Below are 12,978 nucleotides of genomic sequence, written 5' to 3' on the forward strand. Positions count from 1 at the left end.
TGTCCTGAATGTCATGCACTCATGTTTATGTGCTCAAATGTGTATACAGGCGGCACTGTAATGGTTTGTGTATGTGACACAGTGTGTCTATATATGTAGGTATACTGCACACACACCACAGATGCACACCACACACTAGGTATACTACACACACCACACATTAGGTATACTACACACATCATACACTAGGTATACTACACACATCATACACTAGGTATACTACACACATCATACACTAGGTACACTACACACATCACACACTAGGTACCCTACACACATCACACACTAGGTATACTACACACATCATACACTAGGTATACTACACACATCATACACTAGGTACACTACACACATCACACACTAGGTACCCTACACACATCACACACTAGGTATACTACACACATCACACACTAGGTATACTACACACATCACACACTAGGTATACTACACACATCATACACTAGGTACACTACACACATTACACACTAGGTACCATACACACATCACACACTAGGTATACTACACACATCACACACTAGGTATACTACACACATCATACACTAGGTACACTACACACATCACACACTAGGTACCCTACACACATCACACACTAGGTATACTACACACATCACACACTAGGTATACTACACACATCACACACTAGGTATACTACACACATCATACACTAGGTATACTACACACATCATACACTAGGTACACTACACACATCACACACTAGGTACCCTACACACATCACACACTAGGTACCCTACACACATCACACACTAGGTATACTACACACATCACACACTAGGTATACTACACACATCACACACTAGGTATACTACACACATCATACACTAGGTATACTACACACATCATACACTAGGTACACTACACACATCACACACTAGGTACCCTACACACATCACACACTAGGTACCCTACACACATCACACACTAGGTACACTACATACATCACACACTAGGTATACTACACACATCACACACTAGGTATACTACACACATCACACACTAGGTATACTACACACGTCACACACTAGGTATACTACACACGTCACATACTAGGTACACTACACACATCACACACTAGGTACACTACACACATTACACACTAGGTATACTACACACATCACACAGTAGGTACCCTACACACATCATACACTAGGTATACTACACACATCACACACTAGGTATACTACACACATCACACACTAGGTACACTACACACATCATACACTAGGTACACTACACACATCACACACTAGGTACACTACACACATTACACACTAGGTATACTACACACATGCACATCACACACTAGGTATACTACACACATCACACATTAGGTATACTACACACATCACATACTAGGTATACTACACACATCACACAGTAGGTATACTACACACATCACACATTAGGTATACTACACACGTCACACACTAGGTACACTACACACATCATACACTAGGTATACTACACACATCACACACTAGGTATACTACACACATCACACACTAGATACACTACACACATTACACACTAGGTATACTACACACATCACACACTAGGTACCCTACACACATTACACACTAGGTATACTACACACATCACACACTAGGTACATTACACACATCACACACTAGGTATACTACACACATCACACACTAGGTATACTACACACATCACACACTAGGTATGCTACACACATCACACATGTACATCACACACTAGGTATACTACACACATCACACATGTACATCACACACTAGGTATACTACACACATCACACATGTACATCACACACTAGGTATACTTCACACATCACACATGTACATCACACACTAGGTATACTACACACATCACACATGTACATCACACACTAGGTACACTACACACATCACACAATAGGTACACTACACACATCACACACTAGGTATACTATACACATCACACACTAGGTATACTACACACATCACACACTAGGTACACTACACACATCACACACTAGGTACACTACACACATCACATACTAGGTATACTACACACATCACACACTAGGTATACTATACACATCACACACTAGGTATACTACACACATCACACACTAGGTACACTACACACATCACACACTAGGTACACTACTCACATCACACACTAGGTATGGTACACACATCACACATGTACATCACACACTAGGTATACTACACACATCACACATGTACATCACACACTAGGTATACTTCACACATCACACACTAGGTACACTACACACATCACACACTAGGTATACTACACACATCACACACTAGGTATACTACACACATCACACACTAGGTACACTACACACATCACACACTAGGTATGGTACACACATCACACATGTACATCACACACTAGGTATACTACACACATCACACATGTACATCACACACTTGGTATACTACACACATGTACATCACACACTAGGTATACTACACACATCACACACTAGGTATACTACACACATGTACATCACACACTAGGTATGGTACACACATCACACACTAGGTATACTACACACATCACACATGTACATCACACACTAGGTATACTACACACATCACACATGTACATCACACACTAGATATACTACACACATCACACATGTACATCACACACTAGATATACTTCACACATCACACATGTACATCACACACTAGGTATACTACACACATCACACATGTACATCACACACTAGGTATACTACACACATCACACACTAGGTATACTACACACATCATACACTAGGTACACTACACACATTACACACTAGGTACACTACACACATCACACACTAGGTACACTACACACATCACACACTAGGTATACTACACACATCACATACTAGGTATACTACACACATTACACACTAGGTATACTACACACATCATACACTAGGTATACTACACACATCACACACTAGGTATACTACACACATCACACACTAGGTACACTACACACATCACACACTAGGTATACTACACACATCATACACTAGGTACACTACACACATTACACACTAGGTACACTACACACATCACACACTAGGTACACTACACACATCACACACTAGGTATACTACACACATCACATACTAGGTATACTACACACATCACATACTAGGTATACTACACACATTACACACTAGGTATACTACACACATCACACACTAGGTATACTACACACATCACATACTAGGTACACTACACACATCACACACTAGGTATACTACACACATGTACATCACACACTAGGTATACTACACACATCACACACTAGGTATACTACACACATCACACACTAGGTACACTACACACATCACATACTAGGTATACTACACACATCACACATGTACATCACACACTAGGTATACTACACACATCACACACTAGGTATACTACACACATGTACATCACACACTAGGTATACTACACACATCACACACTAGGTACACTACACACATTACACACTAGGTATACTACACACATCACATACTAGGTATACTACACACATCACACATGTACATCACACACTAGGTACACTACACACATTACACACTAGGTATACTACACACATCACATACTAGGTACACTACACACATCACATACTAGGTATACTACACACATCACATACTAGGTATACTACACACATTACACACTAGGTATACTACACACATCACACACTAGGTACACTACACACATCACACACTAGGTATACTACACACATCACACACTAGGTATACTACACACATCATACACTAGGTATACTACACACATCACACACTAGGTATACTACACACATCACACACTAGGTACACTACACACATCACACACTAGGTATACTACACACATGTACATCACACACTAGGTATACTACACACATCACACACTAGGTACACTACACACATTACACACTAGGTATACTACACACATCACATACTAGGTACACTACACACATCACATACTAGGTATACTACACACATCACATACTAGGTATACTACACACATTACACACTAGGTATACTACACACATCACACACTAGGTACACTACACACATCACACACTAGGTATACTACACACATCACATACTAGGTACACTACACACATCACACACTAGGTATACTACACACATGTACATCACACACTAGGTATACTACACACATCACACACTAGGTATACTACACACATCACACACTAGGTACACTACACACATCACATACTAGGTATACTACACACATCACACATGTACATCACACACTAGGTATACTACACACATCACACACTAGGTATACTACACACATCACACACTAGGTATACTACACACATGTACATCACACACTAGGTATACTACACACATCACACACTAGGTACACTACACACATTACACACTAGGTATACTACACACATCACATACTAGGTACACTACACACATCACATACTAGGTATACTACAGAAATTGCACACGCACAAGACCCATGAAGGGTGACAATACTTCTGAGTCTTCAATGAGTAATTGAGTTAACTTACAATAAAGGACCAAATCCAATTTGCTGTGTGAAATTCTTCGGGATTGGTCTCAACTGTTCTATATTAATGGCTGCAGGATACCAAATGTGTGCAGACCAGTCCAGGATATCAGTTTGACAGGAAAGGATTTGAATGTGAGAGGGGCACGGATGTGGCAAATTCTGCATTGTTCTAGAGATTTACAGCTGCTTCTTCTGTGATTTATCTAGGTCCTATAGGCCAGACCCTGCAAGTTCCGCACATTGCCTTCTCTGCAGGCCTCTCATATCCACAGCTGGACCCTGGCACAGTTGCATTTGACAGAGTACTAGTAAATGATGGGGAAGCATACAATCCGGCGACTGGTGAGTATGACTGGCATAAGGGTGTCATTATGGGTAGAGCTCATGCCAGTTGGTTCATCAGATAATAAGAAATCATTTATATTTTGTGGCAGGTACCGCTGATCTATGACCAATCTACTTCTCCCCATCCATCCATTTATTTTTCTTTTGAAAACACACCCTCAAAAAGTGCCTCAATTTGTGACGTGGCAAAGTTGGGTGAAATACATTTTTTTATAAGGGTATTTCTTTCATCAAGTCTGACATAATGTTAAAAAAAGAAAGAGTTGAAGGGTGGGTTTGTAAATCATGGCCCACTTCTTATTTGTTTCGTTTATTTGTAGTAATGTCAGCGTTATCCTGTACGAGACTAGATTTAGCTCTTCTATCTCTCACCAGGAGTCTTTACTGCACCAGTGCAAGGGCGTTACTTCATCAGCGCCATCCTAACTGGCTACAAAGATGAGAAGATTGAAGCTGTGCTCTCTAAATCTAATTATGGAATTTCCCGGGTAGATTCTGCTGGGTATCAACCAGAAGGTCTGGAGAAAAAACCACTAGTAGAGAACAAGACCAGCACTGGGTCACTGGGGGTCTTCAACATCATTCTGCAGCTAAATGCAGGAGAAACGGTCTGCATAGACCTGGTGATGGGACGGCTGGCACACTCAGATGAGCCCCTCACAATATTTAGTGGGGTCTTGTTGTATGAGGGGGAGACAGAAATTTGAGGACAACCAGTTGGACCTGGGCTCCTCTCTATTTAACATATTTTTTTCCTGTGGGTGTCTCAGATATTAAATGTATAATGTAATTGCATGGAGGGTCCTGTGATGCAGCCATATTTGTACATATTGGACTTTGCTCAGGTTATCAAACATTGGAGAATGCTCCAGTTAATATATACAAATTATTATTTTTATCACCAGTATAAATTGATAAATATCACTGAATACTCAGTACAGAACTACACTGTATCAGAGAAACGTCTTCATTCACTTTAGAGAGGCTGTGTGCCCTGATCATGGGCGGATGTTTTACTGTCATCATTTCATATCTAATTCACTGCAGAGTGTACCCAATGGAAGAAATGTGCTCAGGACTGGTAGATTATAGGGTGCCCAAGGGCATCACAGGGCTAATTTACTGCAGAGTGTACCCAATGGAAGAAATGTGCTCAGGACTGGTAGATTATAGGGCCTCACACCATATGGCATCACAGGGCTAATTTACTGCAGAGTGTACCCAATGGAAGAAATGTGCTCAGGACTGGTAGATTATAGGGTGCCCAAGGGCATCACAGGGCTAATTTACTGCAGAGTGTACCCAATGGCAGAAATGTGCTCTGGACTGGTAGATTATAGGGTCTCCCACCATATGGCATCACAGGGCTAATTTACTGCAGAGTGTACCCAATGGCAGAAATGTGCTCTGGACTGGTAGATTATAGGGCCTCACACCATATGGCATCACAGGGCTAATTTACTGCAGAGTGTACCCAATGGAAGAAATGTGCTCTGGACTGGTAGATTATAGGGCCTGACACCATATGGCATCACAGGGCTAATTTACTGCAGAGTGTACCCAATGGCAGAAATGTGCTCTGGACTGGTAGATTATAGGGCCTCCCACCATATGGCATCACAGGGCTAATTTACTGCAGAGTGTACCCAATGGAAGAAATGTGCTCTGGACTGATAGATTATAGGGTGCCCAAGGGCATCACAGGGCTAATTCACTGCAGAGTGTACCCAATGGCAGAAATGTGCTCTGGACTGGTAGATTATAGGGCCTCACACCATATGGCATCACAGGGCTAATTTACTGCAGAGTGTATCCAATGGCAGAAATGTGCTCTGGACTGGTAGATTATAGGGCCTGACACCATATGGCATCACAGGGCTAATTTACTGCAGAGTGTACCCAATGGAAGAAATGTGCTCTGGACTGGTAGATTATAGGGCCTCCCACCATATGGCATCACAGGGCTAATTTACTGCAGAGTGTACCCAATGGAAGAAATGTGCTCTGGACTGGTAGATTATAGGGCCTCCCACCATATGGCATCACAGGGCTAATTTACTGCAGAGTGTACGCAATGGCAGAAATGTGCTCTGGACTGGAAGATTATAGGGCCTCCCACCATATGGCATCACAGGTGAATGTTTGGGCACCATATATTGTACCTTTTCTGTGTAATAAACAAATTCCTGAGTTCTGTTGCATAATGGGTAATCTGAAATAAAATGACTGCACCCACAGACACTGTATGCATTATACCTTGGAACCCACAGACACTGCACGCATTATACCTTGGCACCCACAGACACTGCACAAATTATACCTTGGCACCCACAGACACTGCACGCATTATACCTTGGCACCCACAGACACTGCACGCATTATACCTTGGCACCCATAGGCACTGTATGCATTATACCTTGGCACCCACAGACACTGCACGCATTATACCTTGGCACCCATAGGCACTGCACGCATTATACCTTGGCACCCACAGACACTGCACTCATTATACCTTGGCACCCATAGGCACTGTATGCATTATACCTTGGCACCCACAGACACTGCATGCATTATACCTTGGCACTCATAGGCACTGCACGCATTATACCTTGGCACCCATAGGCACTGCACACATTATACCATGGCACCCACAGACACTGCACGCATTATACCTTGGCACCCACAGACACTGCATGCATTATACCTTGGCACCCACAGACACTGCATGCATTATACCTTGGCACCCATAGGCACTGCACACATTATACCATGGCACCCACAGACACTGCACGCATTATACCATGGCACCCACAGACACTGCACGCATTATACCTTGGCACCCAGACACTGCATGCATTATACCTTGGCACCCATAGGCACTGCACGCATTATACCTTGGCACCCACAGACACTGCATGCATTATACCTTGGCACCCATAGGCACTGCACGCATTATACCTTGGCACCCACAGACACTGCATGCATTATACCTTGGCACCCATAGGCACTGCACGCATTATACCTTGGCACCCATAGGCACTGCACGCATTATACCTTGGCACCCACAGACACTGCATGCATTATACCTTGGCACCCATAGGCACTGCACGCATTATACCTTGGCACCCACAGACACTGCATGCATTATACCTTGGCACCCATAGGCACTGCACGCATTATACCTTGGCACCCATAGGCACTGCACGCATTATACCTTGGCACCCACAGACACTGCATGCATTATACCTTGGCACCCATAGGCACTGCACGCATTATACCTTGGCACCCACAGACACTGCATGCATTATACCTTGGCACCCACAGACACTGCATGCATTATACCTTGGCACCCATAGGCACTGCACACATTATACCATGGCACCCACAGACACTGCATGCATTATACCTTGGCACCCATAGGCACTGCAAGCATTATACCGTGTGTGAGAACTTAACCTCAGCCATTAATGTTCCCCTTGGATTTCATCCAGTTTTATTGTAAAGATTTATGTATCTAAAAGCTTAACATCAAGGAGATTTGAACCCAAGACTCTTCAATTGCTCTGCTCCTGTCATCTTTTCCTTTGTTAATGACAAATAATTAGTAGGTGCATGCAATACCTATCAATATGCATAAAAAGCTCTCTATGTAAAGAAAGGTTTACATTAGACAACGTAATGTCAGATGGTCTGACCCATCCCTGTAACAATATGTTAAGCTCAGCTAGTCTCCTAGATGTGTTGGATTCCCAGACTGAACATATGTGTGAGTTGGTCTCTTATTCAAGCTGTTTCTTATTTGTGGAATTTGATTTCTTATTCAGCTTCAAACTGAGTTTAAATAAAAATATACGTTTTATTTAAATATAAATGGGATTTATATAATGTAGATACACAAAGGTGATTGAATATACAAACTGGAAGGACAGGCCAAACTGACATCAATACAGCAATTACAAATTTTCATAAGTAACTGATCTTTACAAAGGTTTAATAACCATTGGACCACTGATTTTACTATGAATATATGTAGAACAGACCCCCCCATGACATGCAATTCTCTTTAGCCTGGCAGAGGAAGTGATGGGTGCTGTATTTAAGAATTTTGAATAAGTAACTGATATATACAAAGGGCTAATGATAAGTGATTTCACTATAAAATATAGGTAGGATAAATCCCTCTCCATGACACACAATTGTCTTTAGTCCGGCACATAGGGGTTATGAGCACAGATGATAGTGATGCTAATCTTGCCAAGGGTGTTGTAATTCACCTTCTTCCGTGATGAATAGTACACCTTGGAGCTGCGCTACCTTCTGGGTTGGATCCTGATATCCTGCATATACACCTACCGGTTTAGTGTGTATACTGTGCTACTGTGGAGCTGTGTCTTGGACACTAATCAGCTAGCTGGACTGCTGCAGAAATCCAGCCTGTCTCTATGGGCAAGACTGATTGCCTTTCCTACATGTGAGTACCCTGTGTTTTATTGCAAGCCATCAAGATTCACCATTGATCTGCACCATTGGCGCCTCTTTCCATTGTATTTTTTTAACAGATTGCCTTCCCTTGGTTGAAGTTAGAGAGCTGCCTGCTGTACCGCATCACATCAAGTCCTCATTTATTTCCTTGTGGGACTTTTTCCAGTTGAATACCTGGACTCTTTACCTGTTCCTATGGTTTGGTGGTAACTTTCCACTCAGCACAACTATATGTGGAAGATTTGTCTTATACATATATATAATTATCCTTTCACTTTTTTATATATATAACACTGTTATATATATTTACGTTTTTGTATGTGTTTGGTATTTAGCACCTCCTAGAGGATGCCAGGGAGCGTATGATGATCTGTCTGCCTTGATATCTTTTTATTTTTGTTGTAATTCACACTTTTATATAAGTAACTGAAATTTTCAAAGGGTTAATGACCATTGGGCCACTGATTTCACTATGAATAAACATACGTTAGATCCCCTCCATGACGCACAATTGTCTTTAGCCTGGCCCAATGGTGTTTTGGGCACAGAAAGAAAATGCCATCTTTGGCATAGATATTTATTCAACATTGTAAATTAAAGTAACTGATATTTTCAAAGGGTTATTGACCATTGGGCCACTGAATTCACTATGAATATAAGTAGAGCCTCCTCCGTGATGGTAAACACTGATTCCAGCCTCCAAACTTTTAAAAATAACTTTATTTTTCAACTGGGTCCATGGGTTCAAACAAACAACGTTTTAGGCCGGCTATAGACCCTTAGGGCTCGATGATTGAAAGCTCGTTTTAAAAATGATATGATGTAAAGATGTGCGCACTGGAGTGCGAATATAATATCGTAATTATTGAAAGTGTTCGAAATTGATTGCGTGTATGTATTCAAAATGGTCGTGTTTTCGTCATTGGATATACGCTGCAAATGTTTTTTTTGGTTTGCGTAATGTTAAATACCCGCTTCGTATGTGTAATTCTGTATTCGTAATTTCTTTCAAAAGTGTCTATTGATCAATTGTATTATCAACTTTGAACTTAGAAATTCAGATTTGTATATTATAAATATTAAATGTCCAAAACTCATGTATTATTTCTGACTTCTGTTTATTTTATAATAAAAAGGAAATTAATACAATTGTATTCATAAGTAAAGCAATGCAATGCAATGTAATTATACATTTTTAAATAAAAAAACATAATTTATGCTTACCTGATAAATTTATTTCTCTTGTAGTGTGTTCAGTCCACGGGTCATCCATTACTTATGGGATATATTCTCTTTCCCAACAGGAAGTTGCAAGAGGATCACCCAAGCAGAGCTGCTATATAGCTCCTCCCCTCACATGTCATATCCAGTCATTCGACCGAAACAAAACGATAAAGGAGAAACCATAGGGTGCAGTGGTGACTGGAGATTAATTAAAATTTAGAACCTGCCTTAAAAGACAGGACGGGCCGTGGACTGAACACACTACAAGAGAAATAAATTTATCAGGTAAGCATAAATTATGTTTTCTCTTGTTAAGTGTAGTCAGTCCACGGGTCATCCATTACTTATGGGATACCCATACCAAAGCTAAGTACACGGATGATGGGAGGGACAAGGCAGGAACATTAAACAGAAGGAACCACTGCCTGTAGAACCTTTCTCCCAAAACCAGCCTCCGAAGAAGCGAAAGTGTCAAATTTGTAAAATTTGGAAAAAGTATGAAGTGAAGACCAAGTTGCAGCCTTGCAAATCTGTTCAACAGAGGCCTCATTCTTAAAGGCCCAGGTGGAAGCCACAGCTCTAGTGGAATGAGCTGTAATTCTTTCAGGAGGCTGCTGTCCAGCAGTCTCATAGGCTAAACGTATTATGCTACGAAGCCAAAAAGAGAGAGAGGTAGCCGAAGCCTTTTGACCTCTCCTCTGTCCAGAGTAAACGACAAACAGAGAAGAAGTTTGTCTAAAATCTTTAGTTGCCTGTAAGTAGAACTTCAGAGCACGGACCACGTCTAGATTATGCAAAAGACGTTCCTTCTTTGAAGAAGGATTAGGACATAATGATGGAACAACAATCTCTTGATTGATATTCCTGTTAGAAACAACCTTAGGCAAAAACCCAGGCTTAGTACGCAGTACTACCTTGTCTGAATGAAAGATCAGATAAGGAGAATCACAATGTAAGGCAGATAACTCAGAGACTCTTCGAGCCGAGGAAATAGCCATCAAAAACAAAACCTTCCAAGATAAAAGCTTAATATCAATGGAATGAAGGGGTTCAAACGGAACACCCTGAAGAACTTTAAGAACCAAGTTTAAGCTCCACGGAGGAGCAACAGCTTTAAACACAGGCTTAATTCTAGCCAAAGCCTGACAAAAGGCCTGGATGTCTGGATTCTCTGCCAGACGTTTGTGTAAAAGAATAGACAGAGCTGAAATCTGTCCCTTTAGCGAACTAGCGGATAAACCCTTTTCTAAACCCTCTTGTAGAAAAGCCAATATCCTAGGAATCCTAACCTTACTCCATGAGTAACTCTTGGATTCGCACCAATATAAATATTTACGCCATATCTTATGGTAAATTTTTCTGGTCACAGGTTTCCGAGCCTGTATTAATGTATCAATAACCGAATCCGAAAACCCACGCTTTGATAGAATCAAGCGTTCAATTTCCAGGCAGTCAGCCTCAGAGATATTAGGTTTGGATGGTTGAAAGGACCCTGAAGTAGAAGGTCCTGCCTCAGAGGAAGAGACCATGGTGGACAGGACGACATGTTCACTAGGTCTGCATACCAGGTCCTGCGTGGCCACGCAGGCGCTATCAGAATTACCGATGCCCTCTCCTGTTTGATCCTGGCAATCAGTCGAGGTAGCAACGGAAATGGTGGAAACACATAAGCTATGTTGAAAACCCAAGGGGCTGCTAATGCATCTACCAGCACCGCTCCCGGGTCCCTGGACCTGGATCCGTAACAAGGAAGCTTCGCGTTCTGGCGATATGCCATGAGATCCAGATCCGGTTCGCCCCAACGACGAATCAGTTGAGCAAATACCTCCGGGTGAAGTTCCCACTCTCCCGGATGAAAATTCTGGCGACTTAGGAAATCCGCCTCCCAGTTCTCTACGCCTGGGATGTAAATCGCTGACAGGTGGCAAGAGTGAGACTCTGCCCAGCGAATTATCTTCGAGACTTCCAACATCGCTAGGGAACTCCTGGTTCCCCCTTGATGATTGATGTAAGCCACAGTCGTGATATTGTCCGACTGAAATCTGATGAACCTCAGTCTTGCTAACTGAGGCCAAGCTAGAAGAGCATTGAATATTGCTCTTAATTCTAGAATGTTTATTGGAAGGAGTTTCTCCTCCTGAGTCCACGAACCCTGAGCTTTCAGGGAATTCCAGACTGCTCCCCAGCCTAGAAGGCTGGCATCCGTTGTTACAATAGTCCAATCTGGTCTCCGAAAGGTCATTCCTTTGGACAGATGAACCAGTGACAACAACCAGAGAAGAGAATCTCTGGTCTCCTGGTCCAGATTTAGCAAAGGGGACAGATCCGAGTA

At 41.9% G+C, this 12,978-nt stretch overlaps 1 protein-coding gene across 1 annotated transcript in view; it reads left to right on the top strand.

Moving 5' to 3' along the window:
* The window catches only part of EMILIN1 (elastin microfibril interfacer 1), a 215,941-nt gene extending 205,296 nt beyond the window's left edge, over nucleotides 1–10,645 (top strand). The window contains exons 6-7 of the mRNA XM_053709403.1: nucleotides 4,803–4,937; nucleotides 5,316–10,645. Coding sequence (XP_053565378.1) covers nucleotides 4,803–4,937; nucleotides 5,316–5,647 — 467 coding nt within the window. The 3' untranslated portion in view covers nucleotides 5,648–10,645. The remainder of the gene's footprint in view (nucleotides 1–4,802; nucleotides 4,938–5,315) is intronic.
* Nucleotides 10,646–12,978: the final 2,333 nt, after the last annotated feature.

This window comes from Bombina bombina, chromosome 4, assembly GCF_027579735.1.
Source record: "Bombina bombina isolate aBomBom1 chromosome 4, aBomBom1.pri, whole genome shotgun sequence".
NCBI lineage: Eukaryota > Metazoa > Chordata > Amphibia > Anura > Bombinatoridae > Bombina > Bombina bombina.